General features: G+C 44.7%; 1 protein-coding gene across 3 annotated transcripts in view; it reads left to right on the top strand.

The window, feature by feature from the left end:
* Positions 1-15,707, top strand: part of Tsen2 (tRNA splicing endonuclease subunit 2) — a 32,927-nt gene extending 17,220 nt beyond the window's left edge. For all 3 annotated transcript variants that reach the window (XM_046425539.2, XM_046425542.2, XM_046425543.2), the window contains exons 7-12: positions 2,216-2,266; positions 4,071-4,209; positions 10,026-10,062; positions 11,285-11,396; positions 12,515-12,604; positions 13,624-15,707. In XM_046425539.2, the coding sequence (XP_046281495.1) occupies positions 2,216-2,266; positions 4,071-4,209; positions 10,026-10,062; positions 11,285-11,396; positions 12,515-12,604; positions 13,624-13,683 (489 nt within the window). In that variant the 3' untranslated portion in view covers positions 13,684-15,707. The remainder of the gene's footprint in view (positions 1-2,215; positions 2,267-4,070; positions 4,210-10,025; positions 10,063-11,284; positions 11,397-12,514; positions 12,605-13,623) is intronic.
* The last annotated feature ends 528 nt before the right edge of the window (positions 15,708-16,235 follow it).

Raw genomic sequence — 16,235 nt, 5'->3', positions numbered from 1 at the left:
CTATCAAGTTCCATCCACTTTGCCAGGTGCAGTGGTGCACGCCTATAATCCTAGCAGCTCAGAAGACTGAAGCCGGAGGATCACAAGTTTAGAGCCAGCCTCAGCAACTTAAGGAGACCCTGTCTCTAAATAAAATATAAAAAAAAGGGGGGGCTGGGGATGTGGCTCAAGTGGTAGCGCGCTCACCTGGCATGCGTGCGGCCCGGGTTCGATCCTCAGCACCACATACAAACAAAGATGTTGTGTCCGCCGAAAACTAAAAAATAAACACTAAAAATTTGAAAAAAAAAAAAAAAAAAGGGCTGGAGGTGTGGCTCAGTAAGTGATTCGTGTCCCTGGGTTCAATTCCTGGTACCAAAAAAAAAAATTTTTTTTAAAGTTCATTCATTTAAAGTATATAACACACGACTGAGATATAGCTCAGTGGCAAAGTGTTTGCCTAGCATGAGGCCCTGGGGTCAGTCCCCAGTCTTGCAAAAACTGGCATTCAGCCCACCAGGCATTCCTGCTGTTGGTTATGAATCCAATCTTCCATGTCTTTACACACTTTCACGTATAAAAAGAAAAATCAGGGCTGGGGACGGAGCACAGTGACAGAGAATGTGCTTAGGATGTGCAAGGCCCTGGGTTCCATCCCTAGCACAAAAAAGAAAAGAAAAAAAAAGTAACCCAGTTTCCCATGAGCCACCATTTAGCCACTACTTGCTGCACATCAGTCTCCGGGGAGCTTCCTCAGTTGTACCTGTAGATTCTATCACCTGAGACAGATACAGGCAACAACATGTGGCTGTGTGGACAGATTATTTTCATCAGAGAGCTATTTTTATTTCCATTTAAGAGTGATTTTATTCAACCAGGCCAACTGTCTTTCATACAGTAGAACATGGAATTTCACATAAGTCAGTGGAGACGCTTGACAGACAGGAGAGCTGAGAAACTTATTTTGGTTTTGGTACAAGGGTTTGAACCCAGGGGCACAGTCACCAGCCTTTTTTATTTTGAACAGGGCCTTGCTAAGTTACTGAGGTCCTCGATAAATTGCTGAGGCTGACCTGGAACTTTCCATCCTTCTGACTCAGCCTCCCAAATCAAAGGGATGACAGGCGTGTGTGCCAGTGTGCCTATCTAAATTTTTTTTTTTTTCATTTTTCTTTTTTTGTGTGTGTGGTACTAGGGATTGAACCCAGCAGCACTCTACCACTGAGCTATCTCTAGCCCTTTTATATTTTTATTTTGAGACAGGGTCTCACTAATTTTCTGAGGCTGGCCTTGAACTTGGCATACTTCGTTAACCTCCTGAGTAGCTGGGATTGAATGCAGGCCCCAAACATGCTAGCAAGCTAGGCACACTCAGTATACCCCAGTATTTTATAAGCAAAGTCTACTTTATATTTTGTAACATAAGCAAAATTTGCAATGCCCTATGTATTTCACAATTTTTTTCTATATTTTTCTCAGCTTAATATGGTTATTTCCTTTTACAGGAGGCAATCCAATTAGCAAAGGTTTCTGTTTTTATTAGTTACTGGTATCTATCTCAGTTCAATTTTTTTAAGGAAAATATATATATAATTTTATTTTTTACTGATCTAAACCAGTTTGTAACATTCATGTTAAGATTTTTTTTCTCAGTTCTTGAAATTTTAGTGAGTCATTTATGATAAATATATGATAATTTTGCTGATTTAAAAACATCCCTTTGGGGTATGGGGACTGTCACTCAGTGGTAGAGAGCTTGCATAACATACTGAAGGCCCTGGGTTCCGTCCCCAGGAAATTAAATAAAAATTTTAAAAAATAATAAGTTAAAAGGAGAAAAAGGACATTAATTTGAGGGCTGGAGATGTATCAGAGGGGAATAGAGGGAGAGGAGGTAGGAATGATAGTAGAGTGAATCGGACATTATTACTCTGTGTGCACATGCGATCACATGACCTGCTTAACTGTATCACGTACAACCAAACGAATGAGAAGCTATATTCCGTTTATATGTGATATATCAAAATAGATAAGTTGTATTCATGATGGAAAAAATCTCAGCCAATACAATAGCTTCTCAAAAATGTGGCTTTTTTTTTTTTTTGTGATGCCAAGGAAGGAACCCAGGTTCCTGAGCCTGTAGGCAAACGCTCACCCTTGAACTACAGTGCTCCCACTCCTAAGAATGTGGACCTATTTATTTCTAATGAGCATTTTCTGCTTGCTCTGCTTTCAGGCTTTCTTCCTGGTCTATGCCCTGGGATGTCTCAGTATTTACTATGAGAAGGTAAGGTGTTTTGTTCAGACACAATTCATCTAAGTTTCCTGAGTATTAAAAGCAGGTTGTGGGCTGGGGTTGTGGCTCAGTGGTAGAGCGCTTGCCTAGCATGCGTAAGGCACTGGGTTCGATCCTTAGCACCACATAGAAATAAATAAACAAAACAAAGTTATTGTCTCCGTCTACAATTAAAAAAAAAAAAACAGGTTCTGCTAATTCTCAAAGTGGCCTGAGTTCAATCCCCAGCACCATAAACAAAGCAAAACCAAACAAATCTGTCTGTTCTTAGTGAATAAAACAGGAATTGGATATTCTTCTCCAAGGTTTCACTCCGGGTTCTGAATGTGTCTGTTGAGGCAAAAGCCAGCTTGAACCCTTGTAGACTGAATTTCATTCCTAGAGATGAAGTGTAATATATGATGATCAGGAAATGTGTCAGAACAATACTGAAAAAGAACAATAAGATTAAAGGGGTCTGTGGGGTAGCTCAGGGGTAGAGCGCGTGCTTGGCCCTGGGTTGATCCCCAAAATAGATAGATAGGTAGAATATTTGAACCTGTGTTCAGATAACGCAAGAGCCTGTGACTTTATACAGTGCCCTGCCCCCTTAAGAAGCAGAGGCTAGGAGCTGGGGTTGTGGCTCAGCAGTAGAGCGCTCACCTAGTGCGTGCAAGGCCCTGGGTTCGATCCTCAGCACCACATAAAAATAAATAAATAAAAAAAAGTTATTGTGTTCATGTACAACTAAAAGTACTAAGAAAAAAAAAAAAGAAGAAGAAGCAGCAGCAACAGCAGCATCAGACTGTAGAACCGTTGCTTGCCTCCAGGCAGAGGAACCAGGGAACCGGGGACAGGAGGAGAGGCAGGCTTTACACTGGATGCTTTTTATACTTTCTGATTTTCAAACGATGTGAATATGATACCTGTTGAAGATACAGACACCCCTAACTGACGAGGGTTCGAATTTTTTATCAGTGTGTAAAAATAACATGCTTTGGTAGAAATGGCACCTTGAACTTTGAACTTGGGATCTTTTCCTGAGCAAATCGCTAGTCCTGGTCACCCTGCAATCACCATAGAAACAGCTGACACTTCACAGTGTGCTGTGGCTCCGAGGTCCTCTGCCTAGAATGTCCATCCCAGACTCCCACCACCACCCCCATACCACCATCGCCTCTCCTTGGCTACTTCTAATTTTCACATGTCGCCTTTTCTTTCTTCACTTTCTCCACCGCCCCTTTAATTTCTGCTACTGATAGAGCCCAGGGCTTCCTGCAGGCCAGGCATGTGCTGCACCCCAGGCCCCAGATGTTGCCATTTCTGAGTCCTATAGAGCCCCGCTGTACAAGAGGAACATCATGCACATCTCAGATGGGAGCCATGTGTATCATTCTTAGATTTTTCTGGTAGCCACATTAAAAGAAATTATTTTTTAAGCAGGTGAAACTAATTTTGATATAACATATTCCATAGTTTATATACCCCAATACATCCAAAATTATGGAGCTAATTTGCATTCATTTTTGGTTCTCATACTGAGTTGGAACTCGGTGTGTATTTTATGCACTCTATTAGGACGAGCCAGATGTGCCTGGCAGCTGTGCCCTCTATTCTAGGCCTTCCGGGGGCTTCTCTGTGGTAGGGGTACTACATTGGTTTCAGTTTGTACCTCAGCTCCACGTTTGTTGATTGGTGAGTGAATACGTATTCCCAATAACGCCTTTACTTTTTTTGTGTGTCTGTGTGTGTGTGTGTGTGTGTGTGTGAGACATTGGGGATTGAACCTGGGCCTTGTGTTTTTAAATGACTTTAGGAACCCTTGACGATACTGAAACTCTGGCAAGCTTTCACTTCCATTCAGCCCACCTTCAGGACCACCTACATGGCCTACCACTACTTCCGAAGCAAGGGCTGGGTGCCCAAAGTGGGGCTCAAGTACGGGACAGATTTCTGTGAGTATTCTTGGCGTGTGGGGCAAGTGCCAGAATGGCATTTGCATGAGATTCATCTGAGAAAATCAGATGGGTTATCCTGCTGTTGCTGATCTGAGACGGTATCGTCCTTCTGGTTTAGATAAGAATATTGAGTGCTGGACTGGGTGGAGGGGAAGTCCAGGCAGGAAAGGAGGCAGTCTGGGAGCAGAAGCGGAAGCCTGCAGCCCCACTTCAGGCTCTCCCCCCGGTTTGCTCTGTGATCTTAAGGGTCTGCAGCACTAATTCCCGTGACGTCACGTCACATGTGGTTTAGGTCAGTCCTGTATCCTTGGGGCCTCAGTAGCCTCATTTGCCAGGTAACAATAATCTCATTATTTCCATAAAAGTCACCGCTGGTGTGTATTGAGCACTGACTGCGCGTCAGGCATTGCGTTGATTGACCTGTATCACTTAATCCTCCCAGCAGTCAGTCCTGGGCTATAGGCCACACATGCTCTTTTCCTGATGTTTCTGATAGGCTGCGGTTTTGAGAGATTGGATCATTTGTCCATAGTCGTTTCCAGGACCAGAACTTCAAGGGCTGGGCTTTGGGTTCTAGAGCACAGTCTCTTAGACCCTGCCTCACAGCACTGCCTGCCTGGAGCTTCCTAGAGTGAGAGTCGACCTTCCAGAAGGTCTGCAGTGGGCCAGGTATTATTTTAGGGGTCAAGAACACAGTTGGGGGGCTAGGGATATGGCTCAACTAGTAGCGCACTCACCTGGCATGCGTGAGGCACTGGGTTCGATCCTCAGCACCACATAAAAATAAAATAAAGGTATTGTGTCCACCTAAAGCTAAAAAATAAATATTTAAAAAAAAAAAAAAAAAGAACACAATTGAACAATAAATCTGCCTTCCTGGCGCTCACGGGGGCCAGGGAGAGACAAACAAGCACACAAATATGGAACGCAACTTCAGGCGCTACGTACCTTAAGAAAAACAAGGCAGAGAGCCAAGGGCATTGCTCAGGAGGGTCAGGAAAGGACTCCCTGAAGAGGTGGGCAGAGATGGAGGGAGCAGCTCACAGGAGAATCTCAAAAGGACACGCCAGGCAAAGTGGACAGCAGGCCCTGAGGCAGGAACATGCTGGGCAGGTTTCAGGAACAGCAGGAGACGGGTGTGGAGAACGTTGCGATCCCCAGGGGCGACAGGAGGCAAGAGTGTGAGGGTCAAGCTAGACCAGATCGGGTGGGACTGCCAAAGACGTGGGTTTTTTTGTTACTGTTGTTGTTGTTTAATATTTTTATTAGTTATTGATGGGCATTTTTTATTTATTTAATTGCTTATATGTGGTGCTGAGACTTGAACCCAGTGCCTCACACATGCTAGGCAAGCGCTCTACCACTGAGCCCCAGCCCCAGCCCAATGTGGATGTTTTTGATTGGGAAGATTTTGAACAGAGGAGTTGAATCTAATGAGCTGACTTAATGGAACCCTGTCTCTGCCGCCTTGTTAATGACCAGCGGGGAGTCAAAGTGGAAAAAGAGACTCACTAGGGAAGCCAGGCCCACTGAAGGAGTGGATGTGGCAGCTTCAGGTGAGAGAAGAGTTAGAGATGGCTGCTCCTCCAGGGGGCCGCTTCATGTTTTGAGCTCACCAAACAAGTTCAGTGCAGATACAGGTGGGGAATCTCGCATCTGAAATGCTGGGTAACAGAAGCGTTTCCCGTTTTAGGGTATGCGGTCCATACCCATCTTGCTTACAAGACCTGATTGTTGTTTTATACAGTATTTTTAAAATGATTTTATGCATGCAGCAAGGCTGCATGGTATGGAATTTTCTGCTTGTGGCATCTTGTCAGCCCTCCAGAAGTCACAGGATTTGGCAGGCAGGGCGTGTGGTTCAGTGGTGGCACATCTGCCCACTAAAAACAACAACAGATTTTCAGATTTTAGAGCACTTCAGATTTTTGTGCTCACAATGCTCAGCTTAGATGAGAGGGTAGATGGGTGGTTCTGGCGCACAGGAGAGGGACCTTGACAGTCCTCAAATGTAAAGGGTCCTGAAGCCAGGCCTCGGTGAACAAGCCTCTGTCCTTGGAATCCTTTCCAGCATCAGATCATTCCTTTAAGTCACTGAACCCATTTTCCACATCTGCCAAATGAGGGCTCTTCCTTGATCTTTTCAGAACCATTGGTGAGGTTCTGATACAAGTTTTGAGGTATTTTAGAAGCCTTCTACTTAGGGCCCATGTGGTTTTGAGCCTTTTATTTATTTATTTTCTATACTGGGCATTGAGCCCAGGGGCACTCAACCACTGAACCACAACCCTACCCCGTTTTATATTTTTTATTTTGAACATATTCTCACTAAATTACTTAGGGTCTCACTAAATTGCTGAGGCTGACCTCCAACGTGCGATCCTCCTGCCTCAGCCTCGCACAGCTGGGATTACAGGCATGTGCCATCAAGCCTTTAAGCCTTTTTAAATTCCCAAAGAAACTCAGTTTATTCTTCAAAATTCTTAAAATGTGCTTAACCTGGAATCCGAGAATAGTTTTCAGGGGGACCCGAATGCCCTCCAAAATTCTTTTCAAAATAGTGTTTGTAGACTGGAGTGGTTTTGCAGGTCACATTCTGTTATCTTTCCTGGGTTCTCAGAGGGGATCATCAATCCAAAATGAAGGGTGGGGCCTGCCCGTCTCTGGGATGAATGGCTTCTTTTGTCTCTCCACACCTGGATTTCAGTACAGATGTCCAACCCAGGGCAACCACATGAAGGCTGGAGGGGAGCTTGTGAGGAGTTCACCAGTTCCGAGATAACTACGCTGGCCACCGTCCTGTTTAAATAAGCGAAGTGCATGTTCTGTTTTCTTCCTTGGCTTCCTGCCCTGTCCTCTTCACACTCCGTAAGCAGAGCCTCTTGGTGTGAGCGTTTGGCAGGCCTCCTCCAGCTTGCTCATTACGTGGGGGAAACTGGAGTCAAATTTTCTAGTCAACAAGGCCACATCAATGTAAAGAGGTGGCGTGGGGTGATGGGAGACAGCTCTCGGGTTCACAGCCGGCTCTACTTCTTTAACCTTGTGACTTCAGACAAGTTCCTTAGTCTCTGAGAACTCCCATTTGCTCATCTTATAAGGTGGATAACAACATCTTCTTTACAAAACTCTTATGAGAAAGATAGCTGATGATGTATGCTTATAGGGTGCTCACCAAAGCCCCTTCCCCTGCAAATTTTATTTTCAGCGATCGAGTCTGTAGATGATACATAGAATTTTCCTTATTTTGTTTTGTTTTGGGTATTGGGAATTGAACCCAGGGAGCACTTAACCACTGAGCCACATCTACAGCCCTTTTTATTTTTTATGTTGAGACATAAAAAATGTAAAGGGTCCTGAAGCCAGGCCTCAGCAGCGAGCCTCTGTCTTTGGAATCTCTTCTTGCTAAGTTGCTGAGAGCCTCACTAAGTTGCTGAGGCTAGCCTCAAACTTGTGATCCTCCTACCTCAGCCTCCCGAGTTGCTGGAATTATGGGCATGCACCTCCAAGCCCCACTGAACTTGTTTAATTTTAAAATGAAAAAAAGGGCTGGGGATGTGACTCAGTGGTTAAGTACCCCTGTGTTCAATGTCCAGCAGAAGGAAGGAAAGGAAGAAAGGAGGGAGGGAGGGAGGGAGGGAGGAAGAAAGGAAGGAAGGAGGAAGGATTGATTTAAAATAATAAAAATAAATGGCTACTGGGTATGACAGCACACACTTGTTTATTCCTGCTACTAAGGAGGCTGAGCTGGAAGATCACAAGTTTGAGGTCAGCCTGGGAAACTTAGTGAGACCCCATCTCAAAATAACAAGGCTTGGGGCTGAAATTGTGGCTCAGTGGTAGAGCCTAGCACAGGCGAGTGAGCACACGAGGTTCGATCCTGTGTTGTGTCCATCTACAAAAAAAAAAAAAAGATATTCTCATTCTCTCTCTCTCTCTCTCTCTCTCTCTGGTTTTGCTTTTGTCTTTTGAGACGAGGTCTTTCTGTAGCACCCAGTCTGGCCCCCAAACCTGGACTCAGGTGATCCCCCTGCCTCGGCTCCTGAGGGCTGGGACTGGAGGCAGCACCACCACGCCCAGCCATGTGTTCATTTTAGAATTTTGGGAACTGAGGTTTGAGAAGTTCATCTCAGGCCTGAGAGCCACATAAGCTTGGAGTAGGGAGACTGGGCAGGAGGCAAAGCTTCTGAGTTCCCCTTCATCTCCATACGTGTTTCTTTCCACTCCACCACTTCTCCAAAAAGCTTGAAAATGTTTGCATGTTTACTTAAATTTGTGCCAGGGAGAATGAGCTGACTTGTGGAATACTATAAATACAGTTTTCATAGGGGAACCCAGTAATCAGGAAAAGTGACCATGGACAGTGGCGGTGAAGGGTCTCCCCTGTGTTCCTGGGGACCTTACAGCTGTGCACGTGGTGGTACAGATTTGTCTCTGAGCTTCTTGATTTCCCAAGCCGGGGGGGGAAGTATGATTCCCTGAAGGATTGATAAGTCTTCAAGGGAAACAAAACTTTCCCTGGAACTATCCTGCCTTGGTTTTAGCACAGGGGATAGCTGAATGCTTACAGTATAATTCTGCATTAGTGACAGTGATTCCCAGAACTATAGTTAACTTATAAATGCCAGGTCTCTGGAGCTCAGCATTGGCACTCATTTTTTTTGTTCATGTGAAATCCAAAATGAGTGTCTCTGAATGACGGGCAGATCAGCTCCAAAAGGTGCTTCAGGAAGGCAGGCTTCTTCCTGGGCCTCACGGTCTCCAGCACCAGGCTCCAAGGTCCCCTTCAGAAAGGAGGGTTCGTGAGCCTACCTGAAGTGTCAGCACATACTCGGCCATGCCTGGCTGCTTGGGAGATTGAGAGCTGTGGTCTGGCCACATGCCCAAGAGGAAGAAGCAATAGATTTGGTGAGCAGGCAGCCATTCTCTGCCACAGGATCTTGTGCGCATCCAAAGGGTCCCAGGAAAGTTCCAGAGTCCCTAGCCCCAGTCTCCTTTACCTAGCAGCTCCTCTTGCCCTCCACAGATCAAATCAACCCTGCTTCCCTCAAGGCCCAAAGAGTAGGGCAGACTGATTCTTTAGCCTTTTTTTTTCTTTTTAACCACTTGACTTTGGATTTATTAAAAATAGGCATGAGACTGAATTTCTTAAAAACAAGCTTGAATCTTGTTCATCTCTAGCACCAACCAGCACCTATCACAGAACTGGCCAGAGGGCCACTCGGTCACTTCAAATTCAATTGATTTAAAATGAATAACAGATTACACAAACATCACACTGTTGGTACAATTTCACACCTTAACTCCGGAGAGCATAAGAGGCAAGACAAAGGTCACTTGTAACTGGGGGTATAGCTCAGAGGCCCTGGCTTTAATCCCCAGCCCCAAGGGGGAGGAGAATTACTTGAACTTGACTTTGGGAGTTACTCTGGGAGAGTGGGGGTGAGGGGCAAAGGTGGCTGGGTGTTGGCAACAGATTTGCTTTACAATAGTACTTTGGGGGAAAAAATTAGTTACAGACACAGTGATTCAGTTCCTAGCACCACAAAAAAAAAAAACCAACAAAGTTAATTCCTCAGTCTATGACATTGTTATGCCATAGATACAGTAATCCGTAGGTGATGACAGTGTATTTTTTGTGTGTGTCCAAAATATTCGATTTTTAATAGAATATTAAAAATAGATCACGGGCATATTGTAGAATATCCATGTACAGATGGATATTTGCTTCCCTTTGGAGAAGGAAAAAAAATTAGTAATAATAAAACAAACCTTTGATTTTGAGTGGTTATACATTTTCTTTTTCTTCTTTGCAGTGCTATATTGGAAAGGCCCGCCATTCTACCATGCAAGGTTTGAATGATTTTCAAATAAATTAACAGCTTAAAAGACGCAAGGAGGTGCATGCCAGTAATCCCAGTGACTTGGGAGGTTGAAGAAGGAGGATCACAGATCAAGGCCAGCCTCAAAAATGTGGTGAAACCCTATCTCAGAATAAAAAATAAAAAGGGCAGGGATATAGCTGGGGATAGAGCACCCCTGTGTTCAATCCCCAGTATCCACCCCCTGCACACACACACACACAAAGCAGAAGGAAATTTCTGGCTTCTAATTTTGTTTTCAGTGCCACAGAGACAAAGTCATGTTCCTCCTGGCCCTGACAGGGACCAAATATTAAATGTCTAAGCCAGGGCTGGAGGTAGAGCTCAGTTGGTAGAGTGCACAAGGCCATGGGTTCAGTCCCCAGCACCACACACACACACACACAAAAAAAAACAAAAGTTAATACTTCATCTATGACGTTGTTATGCTATAAATACAGTAATCTGTAGGTCATGACAGTGTATTTTGTGTGTGTGTCAAACACTTGAATAGATCTCTGTAGTGGTTATTCATCTTAACATCAGTCAGTGTTAGTGTTTCAACAGTTGAATGAATTTATAGTTTTCATGTTGGGAAAATTATTTCTGTTCCTTTCTTGTAAATAAGCATTGAAATCAGCTGAAAGTTTGCATGAGGTGAGGGTTTTTTGTTTGTTTTTGTTTTTTGGATTTTTTTTATTTTTTATTTTTATTTTTTTTAGTTTTTGATGATTCATTTGTATGGAGTGCTGAGAATCCAACCCAGTGCCTCACACATACTAGGCAAGATTTCTTCCACTGAGCTATAACCCCAGGTGTTAATGAGTTCCTCATTACCATTTTCTCATTAGCAGTCCAGGTGTACTTTATGGTCAGAACATATAAATTCCATTTTCTGTATCTTCATAAAACAAACACTTTTATTTTAAACACATGATGTCATGCCATTTATTTATTTATTTTGTTGGGTTTTGGTACCAGGGATTGAACCTAAGGGTGCTCTACCACTGATCCACACCCCCAGCCCTTTTTATTTTTTTAGACAGGGCCTCACTGAGTTGATTGGGGCTGCTTCCTAAATTGCCGAGGCTGGCCTCCAACTTGTGATCTTCCTACCTCAGCCTCCCGAGCCACTGGGATTACTGGTGTGCACCTCACCCCCGCCCTCAGCCTTGTGCCTTTTATTTTTAAAACGTCCTGTCTGTGTCTTCCAGTTATTCTGTCATCGTTGAGCTCGTGGATGATCGCTTGGAAGGCTCCCTCCGCAGACCATTCAGTTGGAAGTCGCTGGCCACCCTGAGCAGAATCTCAGTTAATGTCTCTAAGGTAGCACAGCGTCGGCTTTGGCATTAGAGCGTCACCAAAGTCGTTTGATTGTTTGTTTTCTTAAATATAGTAGAATCAAAGGGGTCATTTATAGAAACTTCACAATGTTCCTTACAGTAGGCTCTGGGACATTTGGGGTCTTTTGCACCCCACCCCTGTTGGGCTGGCTGCTGTTCTCTTCTCCCCTGGTGTTTTGGGGGTCTCTCTTTTCCACTTCCCGGGTTAGGCCTGGGTCTCTGCGGCCATCAGTTGTCCCAGGCTCCTTCCTCCCACAGTTCAGCAGTTCATCACAAACACAAAGGAAGCCACACATCATTGACATATTTCTTTTCAAATTTGTCAGATCTCTGAGAGAAGGGAGTTAAAAGGCATCGCTTAGCACTTGGCCACCCTGTTTTCCCACCTCCCTCTTCTCATCCCCGTTCTGAGGATGAGGAATCCTGAGGTCCAGCAATTCTGGGTGACCAGTCCCAGGTCTATGGCTCAGATGCAGAAGAGGCCCAGACCCACAGCCATCTGGCTTCCTGACTGCTGTTCTGTGTCCTGTAGCCATCGCAGGCAGGAGGACAGTTTTACCCTACACTAGGACTATCAGGAACACAAGTTTGGGGTGTAGCTCAGTGGTGGAGCCTCTGCTGAGCACCATCCCCCCAAAAAAATAAGGATGCCCGCTGAGTCTCGTGCCACAGTGTGTGCTGACTGACAGGCCGAAGGTGTTCCCACACACAGTTTCTCCCAGTGCTGCTAGAGTGGGTGGGAGGGGAGGCCGAGGCCCACCTCTCCCCTTGAGAGCAAAGGAAATTCCCCAGGCTTAGCCAACCCCATAGGAAAACAGGGTGTCTGTTTCGGGCATTTTTAAGCCAAGTGTATGGGATTTTTAGCGTATCCTTAATATTTTAATTTCTGCTTCTGATCAGCAAGCCTCCTTTATCTGCCGTGTCAACTGTGAGATCCCCAAGCCCCAGTTTTAAAGTTCCCAGGAGGAAACGGATGTGCTGCGAAGTTCCCCTGTGCTGGTGGCTCTGGGAGCTCAGAGTAGGAGTGGGGGAGCCTGCCCGCACCCCCTGCGCTCGATGCCGTCCTGTGGGCTATGGAAATGGCTTTTCTTTTCTCAATAGGAACTTATGCTGTGCTATCTGATTAAGCCCTCTACCATGACTGACGAGGAAATGGAGTCCCCAGAATGTATGAAACGAATTAAAGTCCAGGTGGGTAAACAGAGGGACTCGTCATCCCAAAGACTCTGAGCACCTATTGTCTTCTCTGGAATTTGTGCCAGGAGAGCAAGTGCAGATGGTCTTGCCACAGCGACTCGGAAAGCCTTCTGGGCCCCGTAAGCCTGTTCTGCGTGTTTCTCTCTCTCTCTCTTTTTTTTTTCCCCCTTGCACAGAGAGCCCTACCACCTAGCTGCACCCCAGCGCCTCTCATTTGACTCCCATATTGAATTACGCCCTCTGCTGTCTTCTTGGCTGGCTTTTCTCTGTCAAGTTCTCTGCCAAGTTCATTGTCAGATCATCTGCTCTTTGTTCTGTGCCCCTCCCCCCGCAGGTAGAGCTCCTCCCCGCCACCTGGCCTGTCCTCCTTTCCCTCTGCCTGGCACGCTGCACCCTTCCTCCCCACTCCTGTGCCTTGACCTATGGCATAGCCCCCTCCCTCCATTTGCCCTGCTCCTCTCCACTGGGTTAGGTTTTCATAAAATACTGATCAAAATGCACTCCTCCCTTTCTCAGTGGCTGACCCAGTTCTGACGTTGGGCATTAGGTTCCATACCTGCACGCCTGTCCCAAAATGTGCTGGTGGGAAGCACAGCTGAGCAAGTCCAGCCTTTAAAGTCTCTGTAGTGATTATTATAGATATTATAGATAACGTAAGGATTACATCGTTGCCTTGGTGTTTTCTCCAGATCTTTCTGTTATAAGCACCTGTAATCCCAGTGGCCAAGGTGGTTGGGACAGAAGGGTTACAAGTTTGAGGCCAGCCTGAGCAAACTAGTGAGACCCTGCCTCAAAATAAAAAAATAAAAAGGGCTGGGGATGTGGCTCAGTGGGAGAGCACCCCTGGGTGCAAGGGATGGAGAAGCGAGGGAGAGAAGGAGGAAAGAGGGAGAGGGTATCATCTTTGCACAGAGGATGCCTCTTTGTGAAGCACAGCTGTGATGTCAGATGCTTGGAACATTCTCTCATTTCTGTCTTTGAAATCAGTCACCTTTTGTTTGTCTTGGTTACAGGAGGTGATTCTCAGTCGCTGGGTTTCCTCACGAGAGAGAAGCGACCAAGATGAACTCTAGCGATTCAGCCTCAGATTTCCCACTCACTGAGCCTTCCACAAAGTCCTTTCCCTGTAATCGTCCATCCAGCTACTTAGGGGAGGAAAACGAGGCCTGTGCTGAAGCCACAAGGTCTGTCCTCAAGTCACTTGCTCGCTGAACCCTCTAGGCCCCAGCCTGGGTACTTCATCCAGTCACTGGGGAGGTCAGACTAGATGAGTCCAGAGAGGACTCTCCCAGGAACAGGTAGGTCTGCTCTCTGAGTTTGTACAAAAATATAATACACGTTTATACAAAAATATAATTTCCATTTATACAGCACTCTGCAGTTTTGGGAGCACGTTCATACACAGATATGAACAAGATCTCTCTTGTTTGCACATCTAATCTGTTACAGAGAGAGAGAGCATCAGAGAGCAGATGTGGGGATCACAGGGCCCCATGTTCCATTCTTTAAATGGAGAAAGTATGAATGCATCTCAGCATATCCAAGGACTTGTCCTTGGATTTAAAAATCCATCTGGGTGTGGGGCTCACCTGTAATTCCATTGACTCAGCAGGAGGATCCCAAGTTCAAGGCCAGCCTCAGCAACTAATAAGACCCTCAGCAACTTAGTAAGAGCCTGCCTCAAAATAAGCAGTAAGGACTAGGAATCTATCTCAGCAATAAAGCTTGTCTGAGTTCAATCCCCAGCATTTAAAAGAAAAAAAAAATCCATTGATTATCTGCCAAGGATTTTTTGATTCAAAGAAAAATCTTTAAAACATCAATTACTGAGAGGCTGGGATTGTGGCTCAGTGGTAGAGCGCTTGCCTGATAAATATGAGGCACTGAGTTCGATTCTCAGCACCCCGTATAAGTAAATGAATAAAATAAAGGTCTATCAACAACTAAAAAAAAATTAAAAAAAAAAAATCAATTACTGAATTGCTTAATTCTCAACTCATTATTGGATAAGTTTATGTGCAGAACATAAACTTATCCAATATTATCACGATATAGTTAAAAATTCTTGCTCTGGGAAACTTGTAAAATAAAAATAAGTGATGAAATAATATGTTTGGAGACACATAATAAATGCAGTTAACATGTAGGAAAGTACAATAAACAAATTTGTTTAATTGGTTAGAAAGCAATGAACATCAAAATTATACTGAGATTCCGTCTCACTCCAGTCAGAATGGCAATCATCAAGAATACGAGCAACTGTAAATGTTGGTGAGGACATGGGGGAAAAGGCACACTCATACATTGCTGGTGAGACTGCAAATTGGTGCAACCACTATGGAAAGCAGTATGGAGATTCCTAAGAAAACTTGGAATGGAACCACCATTTGCCCCAGTCATCCCACTCCTAGGTTTATACCCAAAGGACTTAAAATCAGCATAAACAGCGACTCAGCGACATCAACATTTATAGCAGCTCAATTCACAGTAACTAAACTATGGAACCAATCTAGGTATCTTCAACAGATTAAATGGGTAAAGAAACTGTGGTAAATAAACTATAGAATATTACTCAGCCTTAAAGAAGAATGAGATGATGGCATTTGCTGGTAAATGGATAGAATTGGAAACTATCCTGTTAAATGAAATAAGCCAATCCCAAAGAACAAAAAGCGAATGTTTTCTCTGACATGCAGATGCTAATTCACAATAAGGGAGCAGGGGAGAACAGAGGTATTTTGGACTAGATGGGGATGAAGGGAGGGGAGGGAGCATGAGAGTAGGAATGATAGTGATATCAATGATCCTATGAGCATATAAGATTACATGATCTGGGCTAGGGCTTGGGCTCAGTGGTAGCACACTGGCCTGGCATGTGTGAGGCACTGGTTCAATTCTCAGCACCGCATAAAAATAAAGGTCTATCAACAATAAAAAAAAAATTAAAAAGATTACGTCATCTCTGTAACTACATCATGTACAATGAGACAAATGAGAAGTTATACTCCATTTATGTATGATGTGTGAAAATATATTCTCATCATGTGTAACTAATTAGAACAAATTTTAAAAAGAAATGAATATTACCTAAGAAGCATTTGGTGACAAGAGGAATGTCTTTAAATAGAACACCTGTGACCTTGTGCTGGGTAAGGTATAGTGGGAAAAAAAAAAGATTCACTGGGGTCACAATTCTGGTGGCTGGAAAGTCCAAACAGCATGGTGTGGGTTGCGTCGAGGGCTCCCTGGCTATATCGCAGCATGGCGGAGAAGAAGGGATCTCACCATTTGCAGAAATGGCTCCTGCAAGAGTAAGAGATTGGGGAAGGTCCTGGCCACTTCTCTAACGGCCTGCTCTCAGGAGCTAACCCATCCTGCAGGAGCTACATCCCTGTCCCGTTACCTGCTGTCTCCCTTAAAGGACCCATACTTTGGTATTACTATTGTTGGGAACCACATGAGTTTTGGTGGGAACAAACCACATTCAAACCCTAACAAGGAGGGAGATGGTTGTTCTTTGGTGATGGGGAGAAGGAAGTCAAAGCGAGCTAGTATACAAGAAATATCTTCGATCCATCCCAAATCCAGGAAACTGGATGACTGCCTTGGCCCCTGACCTTCCCAG

This window comes from Marmota monax, unplaced genomic scaffold (genome assembly GCF_021218885.2).
Source record: "Marmota monax isolate L192 unplaced genomic scaffold, Marmota_monax_Labrador192_F-V1.1 WCK01_AAM20220418_F8-fsc00028, whole genome shotgun sequence".
Classification (NCBI taxonomy): domain Eukaryota; kingdom Metazoa; phylum Chordata; class Mammalia; order Rodentia; family Sciuridae; genus Marmota; species Marmota monax.
This window is presented reverse-complemented; position numbering and strand designations above follow the sequence as displayed.